This window comes from Jaminaea rosea (assembly GCF_003144245.1).
Source record: "Jaminaea rosea strain MCA 5214 unplaced genomic scaffold BDZ90scaffold_1, whole genome shotgun sequence".
Classification (NCBI taxonomy): Eukaryota; Fungi; Basidiomycota; class Exobasidiomycetes; order Microstromatales; genus Jaminaea; species Jaminaea rosea.
The window spans coordinates 432,184-450,159 of record NW_020289975.1 but is presented as its reverse complement, the minus strand read 5'-3'; the positions used below and the strand labels follow the sequence as shown (position 1 = coordinate 450,159).

Genomic DNA, 17,976 nt, shown 5'->3' with positions numbered 1-17,976 from the left:
CTGCAGATCATAGTGCTTGTCTCACCCTCTGCATTGCTCCGAAATCAAGGCGAAAATCAACACTGCATCGATAGCAACACCAGCGTTCACCGCTTCCTCGATCGTTGCTGAAGGATCGGCACCTGCGGATCAACAACAAGGGCAGTGGGTAAGAGGTAATTGTAAAGTGGGCGTCTCAATGCTATTCTGTACCGCTAACGAGCATTCACGCCTTTGCACCGTGACGGTGCGAGCGAGCGAGCAAGGGCGGTAGGCCGACCGACGACTCGTCACCGACGACCGTCCTTCAATTCGCCACATAACCACAGTTCCGCAGTCAACTAAGCTGCGCACCCATGACTGTACCGCCCACCTCAGAATTATTATCTACTGTGCCCATCCCCTGCCTCCTCTCCGACTAACCAATTCATCCCTCTGCTACCCAGAGCCGACCAACCACCACCGCCCGCCGCCCCTGCTTCCGCTGAAGAAGACGAGGTCGCCCTGCCGCCTCCCAAGAAACCTCTAGCAGCCCTAGCAGCCCTCTCAGCCGGATCGAGGTAGGAGGCGAATGGGTTTGCCACGGAAGGGGAGGATGAACGAGCTGCTGAGGCGGAGGGATCATCGCTGCTTATTCTGCGCCCTGCCCGACTAGCATCAGGAGGACCGAAGTCATCGAAGAGGGAAGCAGCTGTACGCGGCGCAGGAGAAGGATTGTTGCCGGTAGCAGCGCTGACAGAGGGCGGCTGAAGCTCTCTCTCCGCTGCCAAGGAAGGTGAGGAGTCCACAGCCTGTGCAGGGGCCGCCGCTGCACTCGCCACGCCCCACAGACCACTGCGGAATCGATGTCCATGCCCCGCAAGTGAGGATAGGGCGTTTCCTAACGCTCCACCAGCACCTGAACCCAGAGCTGCCGTTGCGGTGGCAGGACTGTAGCTGGAGGCCCCACTTGAAGCGGAGGGAAGGGCAGCCGTGCCCAACGACGGCGACAGGGACCACGCCGTAGTATTCACTGCGGCAGCCGCCAAGCTGAATACGCCCGCTCCAAGCCCCTGCACAGCCTGGGCTGCCGAAGCGCTGCTGGTAGCACCCTTGCTGCCTGCAGTGTGGCCAGGCAAGCCTGCAATCACCGCTCCCATGATATCTGCGTCCGCAGCCTCCTCTTCTCCATCCTCGGACACCATGGCCGTCCAGCGCTTGAGTAGCTCAGAGAGACGCTCGGGCGGGCAGAGGGATATGGCTTCGCCGAGCCATTGCTTGCGACGTTGTCTTGCTTCACCATCGCCGCTGATGGCGTTGGGATGCTTGCTCATGGCGAATAAGGTGGTCCAGGCCGTCTCCTCCGCCGCAGCGGCTTCCTTAAGCAGAATTGTGTCGCCTTGGCCACCTGCCGCAGGAGTAGAAGCCCGCTTTGCCCTTCTCTGCACCACCTTGAGGGCAGCTTGCATTTCGTCCAGACTCTCGCCCGTGGCAGAGATGTCGCTGTGAGACATGGCCGCCTCGGCGAGCATGGCAAGCACCTTGACGCGGATGGACTCCTTGGATCGCGATGTGCGCGATACCGTTGAACTGGCCTTCGCAGACTTGCTATTCTTGTCCTCGTCGCCCAGAGGCTCCCCTACGGCTCCTGTCTCACTTCCCTCGCACAGCCCTATCGCTGTCTCTAGTACATCATTTCTCCTTCGCCATACACCAGCATCCAACCCCGCGCTCAGCCATCTCCTCACAATATCCAGCTTGTCGCTCGCCAGTCGGATCTCCAGAGGGGTCATTGTGACGGAAGCGTGTAGAGCGGATGGCAGAGGTTGAGAGAGCTGCATTAGCCGGAGAACGGAGTTGAGGAAGAGGAGGGATGCTGGGATTGGAGAGGTTTGCGAGGAAGGAGTGAGGGAGAGAATTTGCCTCGCCCGCTTGAGATCCGCCACCCCAGCTCGACCCCCGGTAGCTCGATCTATGATGTCGCGTGCAGCTTGAATCAAGAGAGAGTCGATTTCATCGGGCTGGAGGGAGGAAGGCGACTCGATGGCCTGCTCAATCAGGCTTTGTGCTGCTTCGTGCGGTGCAAATTTGAGAGCCGCTCGGATCAATAAGCTCGAGACGATGGCGGGGGTCAGAGCATTGAGGAGTTGCGCTGGGCTGCCGCAGAGGGAGAGAAGCGCGGAGTGGAGGGTGAGCCACTCTTGCGGCGATGAGGTTGTACCTGGATGCCGATCTGACAGGCAGCTTTTCAGGACGTCTGATTGGTCCTCGGCTGTGGTCGCCGTAATGAGTCGATAGGGCGCTGCTGCGGAGAACAGCTGGCGCAGGCGGGTCTGAGCCAGTGCTTGAAGATAAAGCTGGCTGCGTTGCACGAGTATTGTGAGATCTTCGACAGAGACAAAGGCTTGGAAGAGCTCTTCTGACGTAGGCAATGGTGCATGCTTGTCTCGAGGAAAGTGCCTGCGCATCTTGTCTGACAGATGTTCCAAGGCGGATGACGACGGTAGTGGCTGAACGAGCAGAGCCTCCAGACCTTTGACATCGTGCGTCGAAGTTGCCCTCAAAAGGATGGCAAGGCCAATGCGGAGGCGCTCCTCATGGCTAGCTTGGACAGAGTCCAAGAAGCTCGGCATCGCCTCTGTCTCTCTACGTTCCGCCATCTTCCAGCAAACCTGCCGTATGAGCGTATCTTGTGACTGCCTCGACGCTGAGCAGGCGAAGCGCAGGGCTCGCTTGAGCCCTTCGCCGCCTACTAGGATGCCAGCTGCCAGCCCTTCGCAGATGACAGAGGCTGGATCGCGCGAGAGGTTGGTGTCGACGCTGCCTTCCTGCTGTCTGCCGAAGCATTGCGACGTCTCGAGCTGATCATAAAGCCTTCTCAGCGCAGCAGCGGTGTCGTCGTCTCCACCTGCAGGAGCAACGGCCATTCCGACTTGGACAAGCTCCAGGGCGAGCTGTGTAGCTTGATATCGGGCATCAAGGCTACGCGCCTGGTTGAGGTACCATTCAGGAATGCGAGTAATTTCTTCTTGATTCAGACCACCCTTGAGCAGCTCATGCCAAACATCATCGCCGTCCAGCCTTGGAAGAAGACGAGCAGCAACGAGATCATCAAGCCGCCCATCCGCAATGGCTAGATGTCTCAAGCTGGCCTCGATAATCTTGTAACGCTCTGGCCAGATTACTTTAGCGAAAGTCTCCATATTGATTGCCCTCAGCCACACGACTAGACGCGGAGGGTATGGCGCGAGAAGCAATGCTGTCTTGCGCGGTCTGGCAAGGCTGACGAGGAGGCTAGCCAGGTGAATTGACGGCGCTGATGCTGGTAGAGCGGGAGAGGGAGTCTGGGACCGCTTGGTGTCAAACCATGCTGAATCCTCGTCTTCTTCCTCGTCGTGTAGTGACTGAGCCGATGACGCGGCCTCTTGAAGATGGACGGCCATGCCTGTCTTCTGGAACGCTTTGAGGGACGAGGAGGCGGAGGAGAGGACGCCATGTACGTTGGGCGAGGGCGATGAGGAGGAAGATGAGGAAGGCTGTGAGGAAGGTGACGATGCCGCTTGTATGCCGACCTGCAGCAAAGAGTCTGCTGCCTCGATGCTCGAGACGTGACTGGCTCGCTGCAAGTTGGTGAAGCATTGAAGGACAGCGAGGGCGACCCATTGCGGCTGGTGCTGCGCCAGTGGATTGAGCAGCTGAGCTACGACTGCTGGTGTGATGTGATTGAGCTCAAGGAAGCCTCGCTGCAGGTGTAGAGTTTGCGAATCGATGGCCATCACTGCAACGTAAGGCGATAGGTGATGATGCGGGAAATGAAGGGAAGGCAACAGCGAAGGGTGAGTTGCTCCCTCGACCCGACTGCCGAGGGTGGCTGGTGCGTCCAGTCCAACTGACCTCGACGTCGCAACGGCGCCTCGATGCCTTCATCCCGCCCGTCTGTCCGCATCCTCTCATCTTACGGCCTCCTTTCGTCCCGACTCTCATCATCATAATCATCAGCATCACAGCCGCATGGCCCTCTCACACGCCTACACGACCCTTCTCTCCACCCTTCACGAGCGATCCTCCCTCCTTCAAGCGCCTAGCGCGACGATCCCACCCAGCTTACATCGCACCCTCAAACGACAGATCGACTCCTTCGCCAAAGCAGTCGAGCGTAGCGGTGGTGGGCAGGATGAGCAGAAGGACGTAAGAATGAAGTGGGAGAGAATCCAGGAGGCGTTGGAGAGAGACGAGGATGGACGCAAGGTGCTTGTGCAGGCCAGGGACAGGTGAGCCTCGAGGGTCTAGGTGGTGGAGCATACATCCAGGCTGACCGACGTACGAGCATTCATACCTTCGCAGCCATCCAATCTTGACAGCACTATCAGAACCACCAGCACCGCCGACACCCGCTCCGAAGCAATCAAAACAGCATAGCGACGACGAGCCGTATCAGGACGACTCCCCGTCCGACCCTCTCGCGCCGAAGCCTTCGCAGGACAATACCGCCCTCCTTCAAGCACAGCGTCGCATCTTTGACGACCAAGACACACAGCTCGACGCTCTCTCCCTCTCAATCGGTCGACAGCACGAGTTGGGCATGAGAATGAACGAAGAGCTCGAGCTACAGGGCGAGTTGCTGGAGGATCTCGACGGAGATGTAGAAAGGACGGGGCTGAGGCTGGGGAGGGCAGGAGGGCAGTTGCAGAAGGTCAGCAGAGGGGTAAGAGAGCATGGTGAGTGTAGGAGAGGGCGGTGATCAAGTGTTCGGGAAGAGACGCTGGCAAGATCTGACCGCTGACGTCCCCCATCGGACCTCCCACATCACGTAGGCTCCCTATGCGCCCTCTTTGGACTCATCGTCATTCTCATGGCCCTCATCATCCTTTTCAAGTAGACGGGCGCATACGCTTGCCGTATCCCCCCTCCCGTTATCATGTCTTCGCCTTCCCATATCCTCGCCTCGCCGAAAATGTACTTGTACTCGCTTCAGCATCGTCATGCTTGTGTGGATGGACGCGGCACAAAATGCCTCAATGTGTGTGAATATGTTGATTCGCCTCGACCAAAATATACAGATACAAGCAGCAGCGTCCCGCATAGGCTGACTACGACGACTTCTGCGCCTGCTCCTGCTGAATGGCCGCCTGCACGGGTGTAGCCGCCTGGTTACGGCGTTGGCTGCGAAGCGCGAGCGAGAGTGAAGGGAACGGGGTGTCAGCAATTCAGGTCTTTTCACCGCATATGCTGACCACGTCTGATGCCACACTCACTCCCAAATCCTGTAAAGCTGTACCATTCCGGTCGCCCCCACGAAGAAGTTGACAGCGGCCAAGTTGACATTCCTAGGCGTGATGATGAGGGAGTAGCGAACCCAGATCATGCCCGTAGCTGCCAGAGCAATGTTTTGAGAAACGGAAAGCTTCTCTGGTGGGCGAGAGAGATCCTTGATCCCAGCGGCGACGAGGCACCACTTCATGATGGGGGCCCAGAAGAAGACTGAGCGAGCGGAGGACATGCGGCCAAAGAGGATCGAGGGTGTTCATGAGAGAGGATGTGGCAGCAGGGAGTCGATAGCGGCAATGATGGCGAAGGCAGAGGGATTGGCATATGGTCAGTAACATAGCTCGTCATCGATAGGGACCGTCCATCGCAGGATGCGGCGCAGTAAGCTCATCGCTCCCTTTCCTCCGCAACTCTTCATCTCGCCTTAGGCCAATTCAAATCATCGCAACGCAAACTCACCCGTCCTAGGCCCCGCAGGGTGGTTCATGAATGCCTGAAAGCGGCTTGATCCCGCTCCTGCTGCTGCCATCTTTGTCTGATATCAGGGAGGAGTGGTGGTGATGGGTAGAAGCAAGTAAGCAAGTCGACGCGGGTCGCTGTGTCCGTCCGAGGGAGCGAGTCAAGAATCGACTGAGCGACACGGCCCTCGTGCGCCGACGCCGACAAGGCTCCGCTGCTCCGCCGCCTGTGTGTGTCTGTCTATCCGCGATGCTCACTACCACGACCTTCCTAATGTTCAGCAGACCTTGACTTTCTATGCTATTGCGGAGGCTATCTCGAACAGAATGCGACAAGCAATCCTCCAAGAATTGTTCCAACTCCAGCTGCAACAGCAGCAATGCGCCGTTGCTCCTTCTCCTCATCGCTGCGCGGTGTATGGAGCCATCGTATCTGACGACGAGCTCGACTCAGCACATCTTCCCCTTCGAGAGCTCCCTCCACTGTGACCTGCCCATCGTCCGCAGCAGCTACAACTGTAGCACTCCCCTTCGTATCCATTCTTTCCTCCCTCGTGCCTTTCCTTGAACCAGCACCAGCAGCCGCCAGCAAAGTCTCTTGCCCACCATCAAGCTTCACCAACTTCTCCGACACCTCTCCCACTCTCTGCTCGAACTGCGCTATCACTCCTTCGAGCGCCAGACGGCCTTGCTCCTCCCCCCGAAGAAGACGAGTCTCAAATGTTTCGGCGAGCTTGCGGCGCTTGAATGGCTCAACGAGGAAGATGGCGATGAGGAAGATGAGGACTGTGGGCGCGAATCAGCAAGCGGGAGGGTCAGTCAGAGGATTGACCCTCTCTGAACGATCAGCGTTGCAACTCACTATTGAGACCCACTGCAGCAAGCTGCGTGTAGCTGCTGACCTCCCTCACTCGATCGGACCAAACCTGCTCATCATGGTATCGCTCCAACGTCCGCTTCACAACCTCGTCCCACCCTTTTCCCACCCTCCTTTCTGCCTCCTCGAACTCAGCGCGCGCCTCTTCCTCTGCCCTGCTTTCTGCATGCTCACTGCGCAGCAGTTTGGTGTAGGAGACGAGGTCTTCGTCACTCCATGAGCTTTTCCGGGAGAGGAGGTCGTTGATCGTTCGCTGTGAAGAGGCACGCTGCGAGACCGCAGAGACATATCGCTCCCGGACTTGTTGTTGATCAGAACGGAGTGATGCAAGGCGCTGCTCTGCTTCGTGCACTCGTTGCTTGGCTAGATCGATGGAAGCGTAGCCGCTGTAGGTGTTCCACCGATCTGAGAGGTTGGAGAAGGAGGAGCGTATACGGGGCTCGAGTCGGGATCGATGTGTTGTGAGAGAGGTGCGAAGCCTATTAGTTAGAGTGGTAATGTGAGAGGTGAGAGCATTGGGAGGAGGTGAAGAGGGGATCGAGGGCTTGCGTTGCTCTTCATCGTGTCGTTGCGGGCCGGTGGACAGATGTCTCGGCGGTGTAAGTCGCAGCGGAGATGGTGGTATCGAGGGTGCCAGAGGAGGATATGCTGATCTTGATGGCCCTGCGAGCGCGCAAGGAGCCACAAGGCGACCCACGGTGGTTGCTACACCAGCGATCGTCCTCATCATGGAGGAAGAAGGAGGGGAGGCTTGGAGGGTGAGCCCAGTCGTAGAAAAGTGTTGGTTCCTCGCACGGACGGAGAGACTCAAGCGGTCGACTCGACTGGACGTCGAGCGGAGATGGAGACGGAGACATCGGCGTCCACCCGGCTCGAGGGCAAAGGCAGCTCCGCATCTTCCTCTCTCTATCCACTGAGGCAAGTCGAAGCAAGCCTCTCACAAAGCGCATATAAGGAGGAGGCGTCAAGCCTCTGTCAGGCTCCTCTCAATCCAAGCGATGCCAGCATGAAAACACGAACAGCCTGGTCACTCTACGGCCTGCTGGTTGCCCTACGCCTCGCCCTCGCGATATTCGGCACTGGGTACATCCACCCAGACGAATACTTCCAAGGGCCAGAGGCTGCCCTCTCTGACCAGCTGCAAGCCGTAAAGACATGGGAGTTCGATCCAACCTCTCCTTGCCGCTCTATGGCTAGCGTCAAGCTCTTCAATCTGCCAGTCGTCTTGCTCAAGTGGTTGAGTGAGGAACGCGTTGACGGGTGGACGCTCTTCATTACGCAGCGACTTACCAGCTTTGCGCTGAGCATACTGGTGGACTGCTGTTTGGCCGCGCTCCTCTACTCATCTTCAAGATCCATCAAGCTCAATGAGGGCCGCGCTTCGACCGCCCTCCTTCTGTACGCCTCAAGCGGCGCGACGCTCAGCTTCGCCCTCCGTTCCTTGACCAATAATGTCGAGGCGGCCATCCTCTGTGTCTGCTTCGTCCTCGTACAACAGCTGCATCGAGAAGTAGAGCAATGGAATACAATAACAGGACAAGACCGCAGCCTTTCATTCTGGTCGGCCATCTCCTCCTTGTTGGGGTTCCTGGTAGCGCTGGGCACCTTCTCCCGCTTTACTTTTGTGGTCTTTGCGGCACCGCTGGGCGTGTACTACATTGGGCTTGTGTGGCGCCTGTCCGGCTTGGCTACGGCTAGAACGACAGTAGCAGACAACGAAGACGTGTCCATGACGCCAGCATCGCTGCGTCGCCCCCTCAAAGCCCTCATCCTACTCTCTGACTCCCTCAACGGTCTCCTGCTCTGCTCCCTCGCTCACGTACTCTACGATACGGTATACTACCGCCTCGTTATCCAAAAAGCAGCACATGCAGCATCTGGCTCTGCCACCCAGTACGTCTCCCTGAGCCTCCTCTTTGAGCGGATGGGCATAACGCCCGTCCTCAATCGGCTCGCAAACCTCTCTTCCTGGCCGTTGACGGTCGCGCCATGGAATGCACTGCGCTACAATATGAGGGAAGAGAACCTCGCACAGCATGGCTTGCACCCACGCTGGTTGCATGTAGGCGTCAACGCGCCTATGATTGTAGGTTCTGCAGCGCTTTGGCTGGGTTGCTGTACGGCTATGGTCAAGCAACTAGGCTCATTTGGACCGGCAAGGAGGCAGAGGGCAACGGAGCAGGAGCAGGCTTCCTTCCCACTGGGTATGCTCAGTCTCTGCACCATTGCTCTCTGCCTCGCAATTTTGTCGTCCCAGCCGCACCAGGAGCCACGCTTCCTCTTGCCTCTGGTAGCGCCGGCTATCTTGCTGGTGGTGCTGGGTAGCGATTCCGGAGATGAGGACGACTCCAATGGACCATCTTCCTCAACAGCCGAGGGAAAGCCGCAGCGGAAATTGCGCAGCAGCCGCTCCCTCCTACGACCCATCCTGATGACCTTGCACTTGCTGCAAGCAGCCGGAATGGTGATCTTCTTCTCCCTTGCCCATCAGGGAGGCGTTGCTCCCGCTTTGCTCAGGGTGGGGGAGGAGGTGCACCTTCTGCAAGACCATCTCGTGCAGGCGACGAATGCCACAGCTGGGCCCACCGTATCCTCGTCGTCGTCGTCAGACTGGTTCCCTGACAGCGAGGGCAAGACGGGTCCAGTGCAGGTAGACATCCACTTCTGGCGGGCTTTCATGCCTCCGCGACACCTCTTGGCATTGCCTCTGCCGGCTGAAGGCAGTAACGGTGATCACGTCCAGGTGCGAGTCAGCGTGCATGACCACTCCTCGCAAGCTGATCCGCTTCTCGAGATACAGCGCTTGCACGAGGAGGCAGCCTCAGCTGAGCATCACCAGCTCCTCGTCGCCCCAGCCTGGGCGTTGGATCCATTGGTACCCACGCTGGAGGGCAGAGGGCGTCTGGAGCATCTTGCCTCCTTCTCTCCGCACCTCGATGCTGATCATCTGGGCGAGGCGTGGGAGCTAATCAAGGCGAGATACGAGCGCGCGATGGTGAGGAGAGGGCTGGTCGGCGTGGGCTGGATGCAAAGAGGCACTGCAGCGTTTGAGGCGTTGAGAGGTGGACTTGCATTGCAGGTTATGCGTGTCAGCAGTACAGGTGCGGTCACGCAGAATGTTGAGCAGTGAGAATGAGGAATCGTACTACCCTTATCTGTCACAATCGGATTCGCATCGCCTTCACATGATCATGCGTGTACACATCTCATGATATTAGGCTGAAAGGATTGAAATGATGAAAGGCGAAGAAGAAAGAATGAAGCACAAAGGTATACCACTGTCCCGGACGAGCTGAGGTGCGGAGAAGAGCAAAGAAGAGATCATCGCCACGAAGGATGCTACATGACAAGGCACTTGGCACAGCATCCTGCATCGTGCGAGTCGTCCTTGCCTGGCTTTTGATGCTTGCCGCTCGTTGCTGACACCGGCGCTGCTGCTGATGACGTCGGCGCTGAAGTTGGTTGATGGCCATTGACTGTGGCTCGCTGTTGCTGCTGAGGCCCTTGCTGCCACCCATGTCCATTCGGAGAAGGCTCGCGCTGCGGAGTGACCTGCCTCTGCTGCTGCGTTCGCTGGCTTTGGAAGTTCACAAGGTCCCCGCTCTGCGGGCTTGCACCTGCTGCTATGCTACTCTTCCCGTCACCCCTCGCAGGGCTGGAAGATGCCGGGCCGAAGCCCATCCCATCAACGAGCGAGGAGAGTCTGACCTGCCTGTTGCTCGCCGTCCTGTCAAAGGAAGAGCTCATCTCCGCAAGACTATCGCCCTCTGCTGTTGGCCATGCACTGCCCTCTTCCTCTGCTTTCCCTGGTTCCTCTCCCATGTCCTCTCCGCGTTCCCTCCTCTCCCTCTCCTCGCACAGCTCCCTGATACGCTTCTGAGTCAGTGGCTTCCCACTCTTGTCCCACGTATCGATCAATTCTTCCACGCCCTGCAGGCTTGGGTCTCTCTTCAGCAGCTCTTCTTGTGCTACACGACGCGCAATCGTGGGCGGGAGGACCTCGTCCCAGTCCCATGGTGTGGAACCCGTCGGAGGCTCAGTGACGGCGCGAGTCGAGCGCGAGATTGGTTGAGTGACATGATTGCTCAGGGGCGAGTGGAGGAGGAGGGGGTCGCTGGTTGATGGTGGTAATTGGGATGAGTCAGATGGGGGGTCTGGTTGGAGACGATGCTGCTGGCTTGCATCGACTGTCGCAGATCGCTGCTTTGCCGCTGTCGTTGCGGGGAGGAATGGCTGCTGACGGGAGGAAGGCCAGCGAGGCGCCATGGCTTCCCCGTACTTGCTGCTTTCAACTACAGGTGATTCCATCTCCACATTGCTGTTGCGACCTCCCTGCCCATTTGGTCGTTGCGACTGGCCGGAGCGGTTGCTCTCTTCATGCGCCTGCACCCGTTGTCTTGGCACAGCAGTAGTTCTCGTCGTCTGCGGGCCACTGCTTTCAGCGCCATTGGGGGGTATCGGAGGAACGGCATTGGCAGCGGCGGCGTATCTCGCCGAGGCAGACGTCGAAGATGACGATGGACCCATGTACTGCATGGGTGTTGACTGAGTCCTGGTTCTAATCGAGGAGACTGAAGAACCAGTGATGGGTCGCTGACTACCTCGCGAGTAGTACGAGGAGGATGAAGCGGCATCTTGGTCTTGGTGATGCTCATCAGAGGGGAAGAGGGCCGAGCCAGTGGAGGACGATGAGGCAAGGAGAGCGCCACTGCGTGTTGAAGGGCCAAGCTTGGAGCTTGTGCGACCTAGGCTTGCTGAATTGCCAATGCCGTTCACGCTGCTATTGTAGGAGTATTGTTCATTCTGGATTTGCGCCTGGCCATTGTATGCTCCTCCTCGTCCAGAGATGGGGGCGCTGCCGTCCCTTCGGTCCCTGATGGACCTCGCGCGTTGACGTGCAGTGGCCATGTCTATCTTGCTGCCCGCTGCTCGAGCAGGTGAGCCCTGGCTTGGGGCCCGACGAACTCCACTGCCGCTCGTCGACGACGAAGAGGAAGAATGCACGTCTCGCCCTGCATCTTGGCTAGGAAATGCTGCGCCTGGCCCCCTCGGATATGCTCCACCTCGATGTGTACTCCCCTTGATCCGCTCAGCCAGCTGAGCACTCTCTGCCTCAAGGCGCTTGCGTAGAGCAGGAACTACCTGCTCATCCCAGGGTACTGCATTGCCTGCATTGACTACCGATGGTGCCGCTGGTCTCAAGGGGTCGTGGAGTGGAGTCGATGTCGTTGCCGATGAGGCTGACGTGGCTGCTGCCATTTGGGCTATCTCGAGTGATTGATGCTCTGCTCTCTCAGAGCAGTAATGGGCGCTGTGGTGAGAGCGGCATGAGAGAAAGCTGTCGTGGCAGTCGTATGATGCAAAGGAGCGAGAGCAAGAGGAGAATTGCCGTCATGAACTCATCGGTCCTCGACATCGCACCCCGCCTCCCGCCCTCGGCCCGCGTGTCCACCTCGCTCACATTTCATCTCCGCACCTCCGCCGCCGTCGAGTCGCGTCTCACGAGGGCGGGCAAAAGTGTTGGTTGGCCACTGACTGAGCCGAGCCCGCGTCTGGGCGCAACGTCAAGATCGATACCGCTGTGGTGTTTCGCATTTACAAAGGGTAAGGGCCAGAGGAGGAAGGGAGAAGTAGTAAAGGTGGGACAAAAGAGATGAACTGAAGAAAAGGAAAGAAAAGAGGGGGCGCCGCACCACTCGTAGCGCTACATTACAGAGTCCGTTGATGAATGGGTAAAAGTTAAGGTCAAATGAAGTCGTCTTGAGGAATAAAATAGCGACAGCTGAACGCCGTCATTGCGATCATCTCGCGACACCGCCTGATCCTCCATCTTCACCATCCGCCGTATGCCACGAAATGTCGCTGACTTCGCGCATGTGATCGTAATCATCCTCCTCCAGCTCGTCATCGTCGTGATGCTGGTCGCGGCGTGGCTGGGTTCGGTACCCGGCTTGACGGTACTCTTCGCCGCGCACGTTGCCATTCTCATCGACGAGCGCCACCCTACTCCTTCCAGCGCCATTGTGACCAATTCTGTCCTCCTCGTCGTCCTCCTCATCGCTGTACTCCGCTGACTGGCGGTAAGGGTAGAAGCTGGAGCTCGCGCCGCTAGCTCGCTGGATGTTGATCTGAGGAATGGGCGTCGCGTGATCCGCACGAGTGGGCCGTTGCTGTCGCTCGTACTGCTCCGGCTGATGCTGCTGGTGATGGCTACTAAAGGCCTCCTGGCCCAGCGACTCAGGCGTACGCGACGTTCTTCGCGACGAGGGTCCACTGCCTGGCTCGCCAACGAGCATATCCGGGTCATAGTAGCTCATCCTTGTACCGCGCCCGTCATGCCACATCTTCGAGTTGCGCAATTGACGCTGCGTCGTGTCCGCCGTTTCCCACGAGGGTGACGTCGACATGCCGCCACTTTCGCCACTATCATTGCCACCAGCGCCGCGCATTGATGAGCGCGAGCGACTACGGTACGGCTCCTCTCGGATGACATCATTGCCCGTCTCGACATCAGTAAGGCTCGCGTCTGGCTTCTCCTTGAGGCCAAGCTTCTGCTTCAGGTCGCCCTTGATCCAGCTCTCGCGCACTAGGTCGACTTGCGTAGGCATGAAGCTGGTGCGCCACGCCTTGGCGAAGAAGCGTGGAAGGAGCGACAGAGTGACGATGAGGAGGATCTGACACCAGAAGATGACGGTACCCATAGCCCAGTACGCCGTGTCCGTGTACAGTGTCCCGTCGAACGCGCTGTAGACGAGCGCCCAGACGAGGTACGAGAGGATAGAGACGAGCTGCACCACCCAAACCAAGCTAGTCCAGTAGCGCATGGCCAAACCTGCGTAGAGATTGGCAGAGATGACTGCTCCAGCTCCGATAGTCGTGCCAAAGATCCAGATTCCGTCCATTGAATGGCCGTCCGCCGATACGACGGGGAAGAAGGACCAGCAGGCGTAGGTAACGAAGAAGCATACGCACGACTGGTAAATGCCGTCCAGCATTGCGAGCCAGAAGAGAGTTCGCGTGTACTCCAGCCCCTTGATTCCGCGCATGTACGTTTGCGGAAACGCGAGGAGCGCCTTGGCATTGCAATCCTGGTCGAGCGCGCCGAGGATAATGACGGGCAGCGACGTGAAGACCAGGTTGTAGAGGAGCACGTAGGTGTAGTCGTAGAGGTAGGTTGCGTTGAAGTCGCAGTAGAGCTGAAAGAAAAACATCGTAAAGGTCCAGATGACGTTCTTGTAGAAGAAGACCTTGTGCATGTCGGCGATACGGACGTAGGACCAGTGGCCGTGGACGAGGAGAAGCTTAGTTAGGTAGCGGAATTGACCGATGGCGTAGTCTGCTGACATGGACGCTTGCGCGCCCTCGACGCCTGCGATACCGATGCCACAGTGTGCTCTGCGGGACAAATTTAGTAGAGAGAGAAGGTCAGACCGCCTGCTTGCTCATAGTCTTCTCCGCGCATTGTACGCACTCTTGGATCATCGATACGTCATTGGCGCCATCTCCGATCGCGAGCGTCATCGCATTCTTGCCGTCCTTGACCAGCTTGACCGTCAAAGCCTTCTGCGCAGGGCTGACTCTGCAGCAGACGACTGTCTCGCACTGCGTCGTCAATGCCAGGAAGAGAGGCTTGAGCGCTGGGTCCAAGGCGTACCGCAGTGTGTCTCCGTCAATGACAACGGCATAGCTCGTCTTCCCCGTTGGCCCGGCAGCAGCAATCGCCTCAGGGGTAGGCTCGAATCCAATCGTCGACTTGCGCTTTCCTCCCAAGCCCCTGCTGTTACTCTTCTTCTTCTCCACCAGAATCGGCCTCCCCGCAGCTGCAATCTTGTTGCAAGCCGCTTCGATCTGCGAACGAGTCCCCGCCTCATGGTCAGCAGAGATGATCATCACCTCGGTATCCGCGTTGAGCAGATTGCAGGAGAAACCGATCTCGATGGCAGTCTGCATCTTGTCTCCTGTGAGGACCCAGAGCTTGATGCCCGCCTCGTGCAGCTGAGCGATTGCGTCGGGGACCCCCTCCTGCAGCTTGTCCTCCAGCGCAGTCGCTCCCAGTAGGGTGAAGTCGTGCTCGATCGTTTCGCAGGCATCGTCGATCTTGTCCTCTCGGTCGCTGGTTGAAGCCGCCGCTTCGTCGAAGGTGCGGGCCCACTCTATGTACTCGCTCTCCTCCAGGTAGCGGTACGCAATGCAGAGAGTGCGGAGACCGGCATTGGCATACTCGTCGAGGTCACGTTGAGTTGACTCTTTGAGGTCTTGGGGATGATCCTTGCGTAGGCGTTGATATATGACTGAGTCTGCGCCTTTAGTGATCATGAGAACGCGCCCCTCGGGCTCGCGAACAATTACAGACATGCGCTTGCGGGTCGAATTGAACTCGAGGACCTTGAGCGGGGTGTAGCGCTCGGGCTGGCCCATGACTTCAATGTCCACCTGTGTGCGGGCACAAGTTGGTGCAAGGTCAGCTGCTCGCCCCTCTTAGACTACTCTCTCTCCTCAGCACGCTCACCTGCTGATTGGTCTTGTTGAGGAAGACGGCGCCCACATCCCTAGCAGCGGCGACCAGCGCCGCTTCATCAGGCGACTCTGCCTTGTAGTCGAGCGTGAATGGGTCGTCTCCATCTGGCCTGTCAGTGAGAGCCGTGTGGCACAGCGCCAACGCCCTGAAGAAGGCAATGATCGCTCTCCTCTGATCAGGCGGAGATCCCGAAGCCAAGTCCTCGCTGAGCTTGTGAGAAATCAGCGTGAGCCGGTCTTCGCGCAGGTATCGACTCTTGTAGCTCCTCGTCATCGTCTGGATCATGGCCCGCTTGTTCTCTTCCAGCTGCGCCTTTTGGGCCTCTGGGGAGAAGCGAGAGACGTCTTGTCCTTCACGCTTCATGGCGCCGAGCTGGGCTTCGGTCACGCCTTCGCCATAGGAGACGCCGTTGATACTGCACTTTTTGAACTCCATCTTGTTCTGTGTGAGCGTGCCTGTCTTGTCCGAGAAGATGTATTCAATTTGACCGAGGTCGTCAGAGATGTTCCAGCTGCGTGCGCGATGAGGATGGAATGTCAGTCAAAAAGCTCGCCCGATTCGCCTTCGTCTTCGGTCCTCACGTCTTGGGGACACAGGGATGGTCCAGCGGCTCGTAATACATATCGGCGTCCTGGTAAATGAAGAAAGCCTGTACCGTCTTGACCAGCTCGATCGAGATGTAGAGTGAGATGGGCACAATGTTCTGGAAGAGAACCAAGCACGAGCCCAAAATGACAAGGGCGTTGAGGACGTTGGAAGACGAGTCAAGGGCACCAGGCTCGTAGTAGGTCCGGCTGGACGCTGTGTTAGCAAAAGCAAGCCCTCCAACAATGGCGCAGATGGCGCACATGCAGAGAAGTAATACGAAGTTGGCGAGGACGTTCCAATTGGTCTCCTTCTCGATCTTCGACCGCTTCGATGGCGTCTCACCCGAGTTGAGCATGATCTTCGTGTCGCTTCCCGTGAAGGCGACGATGCCGATGACCCATTCGGTGTTGCGGATGGCGCAGCCTCGCAGGAGGAGCTCATTGATCGTCACTGGCTCGACGTGCTTTTCAGCTGTTGCGTAGGCGCTCGAGTCGGGAGGCGCATCCTCGTCGCCTCGAGTGTACTTGAGCAAGGCGGTGAAGGAGTAGAGATTGGCGTGAGGTGGCTCGACGTCGATGAGGAAGCGAGACGCTTCGATGTCCTCTTCTGACTGGATCGCACGAGTGGCCTTGAGCGATCGACGCGGCTTGAGATTGGTCTCGCCATCGAGGTTCTTCGTCTCGACAAAGACGATGCCGTCCTCACCAGACGAGTTGAGGACGATGATGTCCGCGGGCACCTGTTCATCCTCGCGCAACAGTACAATGTCACCGACTTCGAGCTTCTTCCACAGCGTGCGCTCCCATCGTGCAGAGCCAGAGGTGGTACGACGGTAGTCAACGACTCCTTGGGAGCCTGGTCCACCAATGCTTGGAGGATGGTGAATGTCGGCCGCTGTCTTCGAAGTGTCGTTCCTGCTCATTGGAGTGGCGCCGTAGGGACCGCGAGCGCTGTGGGCGATGGACGAGTCATCTTCGCGCTCCCCTTCGGACGCAATGGTCGACATGCCCCAGCCTTGGTCCTGAGCCAGACTGTCCTGCGTGATGGCAGCGCCAGCCTGGTACTTTGACTTGTTCTCCCTCATCGACCTCATACCGATGGCATCTTCCTTCTCTCGCAGCTTGCGTACGCCTCGCGATATTTTGGCCTCCCCTCTCCCGCTCAAGCCAAGCAACTTCTGCAGCCAGGTACGCGCATCCTTGGGCTGGTTGACATTGCGCCAGCCACCGAGCTTGGTGACGGCCGAGTTATTGACTTGGTTGTCGAGGATATGTCGGCGGTGGTCCTCGATGCCATCCTTGATGGCGGTCAACGTCAGAATGGCCACGAGGGGCAGCATGGCAATCTGAGGCAGAGTGGCGCCAAAGATGCTCGGGATTTGCATCACGACGAGGCCGAGGAAATAGACATTGGCCAGTCGATGAAACTGCTCAAAGAGGAAGCGAGGCAGGAACGTGACGACGTTGTACTTGGATGTCTGAACTCGATTGCGAGGGTACATGGTACGGGGTTCCCCGCTGCGGTTGAGGTCCGAGGAGGGCAAGGGCATGTTGAGGTAGATGTTGCGCCGAGATCCAGCTGGGCCATTTGAGGTTGACTTGGCCTCCTTCTGAGCCTCCTGCTCTGCCTCTTCGTCAAGGTCAGCCACAGGAACTGCGGGCGTCTTGTCTTGCTGCGCAGAATCGAATGGTACGCCTACTCCCTGCCCACCAGTCCCTTGTGCTCCTCCCTTTCCCTGGCCTGCGATACGAAGCTCGTCTTGAATGAGAGCGCCGAGAGTTCCTCCTTGCTGACTGCCGTTCTTTCGCCGCGTCGTTCTCCCTCTACCGAGCTTATTTAGAAGCGTGTTTGACCTTCCCATCTTCTTCTTGTCGCTCTTCCTCTTTGCCTCTCTGCGAGCATCAGATGCGTGCGACTCGGCGATGGACGCAGCTGCCGTTCGTACGGTGCGTAGCTGAAGCGCAGGGTCGATGCGAGGGTCATAGTCTGGGTGGGTAGGGTCGGAGACATAAGGGGCGTATTGTGGGCCCTCATCATAAGGGGCCGTGATGTTGGGGTCGACATTATGAGGGGAGAGTGGTCGAGGCGAGCCACCAGTGGCAGACAGACTACCACTGAAGCTCGGTCTGCTCGGTAGCAGGCCCGGCATCTTGCGTGGGCCCTTAGCAGTGCGTCTACCAGAGACGACGGCTCAGCGCGAGCAGCGACAGGGTTGACAAGTCTGTGGTGTTTGTGACCAAAGACCGGCCTGGCAGGAAGAGGAAGGCGATGGGAATGGGAATGGGAATGGGAACAGGAACGAGAATGGT

General features: G+C 58.1%; 7 protein-coding genes across 7 annotated transcripts; 2 read left to right on the top strand and 5 right to left on the bottom strand.

Moving 5' to 3' along the window:
- Positions 1-38: 38 nt before the first annotated feature.
- BDZ90DRAFT_229094 (hypothetical protein) lies at positions 39-3,777 on the bottom strand. Its single transcript, XM_025504910.1, has one exon. It carries the CDS (start codon positions 3,732-3,734, stop codon positions 363-365), a length of 3,372 nt encoding a protein of 1,123 aa, XP_025364671.1. The 5' UTR covers positions 3,735-3,777; the 3' UTR covers positions 39-362.
- A 159-nt stretch (positions 3,778-3,936) lies between these two features.
- BDZ90DRAFT_229093 (hypothetical protein) lies at positions 3,937-5,029 on the top strand. The gene is made up of 3 exons (XM_025504909.1): positions 3,937-4,229; positions 4,303-4,676; positions 4,773-5,029. Exons 1-3 carry the CDS (start codon positions 3,970-3,972, stop codon positions 4,835-4,837), a joined length of 699 nt encoding a protein of 232 aa, XP_025364670.1. The 5' UTR covers positions 3,937-3,969; the 3' UTR covers positions 4,838-5,029.
- On the bottom strand, positions 4,991-5,755 carry BDZ90DRAFT_229092 (UPF0041-domain-containing protein). The gene is made up of 3 exons (XM_025504908.1): positions 5,686-5,755; positions 5,214-5,439; positions 4,991-5,121 (listed from the first exon to the last, which is right to left on the bottom strand). The coding sequence occupies exons 1-3, from the start codon at positions 5,711-5,713 to the stop codon at positions 5,049-5,051; spliced, it is 327 nt and encodes a 108-aa protein (XP_025364669.1). The 5' UTR covers positions 5,714-5,755; the 3' UTR covers positions 4,991-5,048.
- Positions 5,756-5,961: 206 nt separating this feature from the next.
- BDZ90DRAFT_229090 (hypothetical protein) lies at positions 5,962-7,327 on the bottom strand. Its single transcript, XM_025504907.1, has 2 exons — positions 6,547-7,327; positions 5,962-6,470 (listed from the first exon to the last, which is right to left on the bottom strand). Exons 1-2 carry the CDS (start codon positions 7,286-7,288, stop codon positions 5,998-6,000), a joined length of 1,215 nt encoding a protein of 404 aa, XP_025364668.1. The 5' UTR covers positions 7,289-7,327; the 3' UTR covers positions 5,962-5,997.
- Positions 7,328-7,456: 129 nt separating this feature from the next.
- On the top strand, positions 7,457-9,776 carry BDZ90DRAFT_229089 (hypothetical protein). Its single transcript, XM_025504906.1, has one exon. The coding sequence runs from the start codon at positions 7,568-7,570 to the stop codon at positions 9,689-9,691; it is 2,124 nt and encodes a 707-aa protein (XP_025364667.1). The 5' UTR covers positions 7,457-7,567; the 3' UTR covers positions 9,692-9,776.
- BDZ90DRAFT_229087 (hypothetical protein) lies at positions 9,757-11,929 on the bottom strand. Its single transcript, XM_025504905.1, has one exon. It carries the CDS (start codon positions 11,818-11,820, stop codon positions 9,901-9,903), a length of 1,920 nt encoding a protein of 639 aa, XP_025364666.1. The 5' UTR covers positions 11,821-11,929; the 3' UTR covers positions 9,757-9,900.
- Positions 11,930-12,120: 191 nt separating this feature from the next.
- Positions 12,121-17,962, bottom strand: BDZ90DRAFT_247628 (phospholipid-translocating P-type ATPase). Its single transcript, XM_025507603.1, has 4 exons — positions 15,661-17,962; positions 15,071-15,590; positions 14,033-14,994; positions 12,121-13,956 (listed from the first exon to the last, which is right to left on the bottom strand). The coding sequence occupies exons 1-4, from the start codon at positions 17,814-17,816 to the stop codon at positions 12,363-12,365; spliced, it is 5,232 nt and encodes a 1,743-aa protein (XP_025364665.1). The 5' UTR covers positions 17,817-17,962; the 3' UTR covers positions 12,121-12,362.
- Positions 17,963-17,976: the final 14 nt, after the last annotated feature.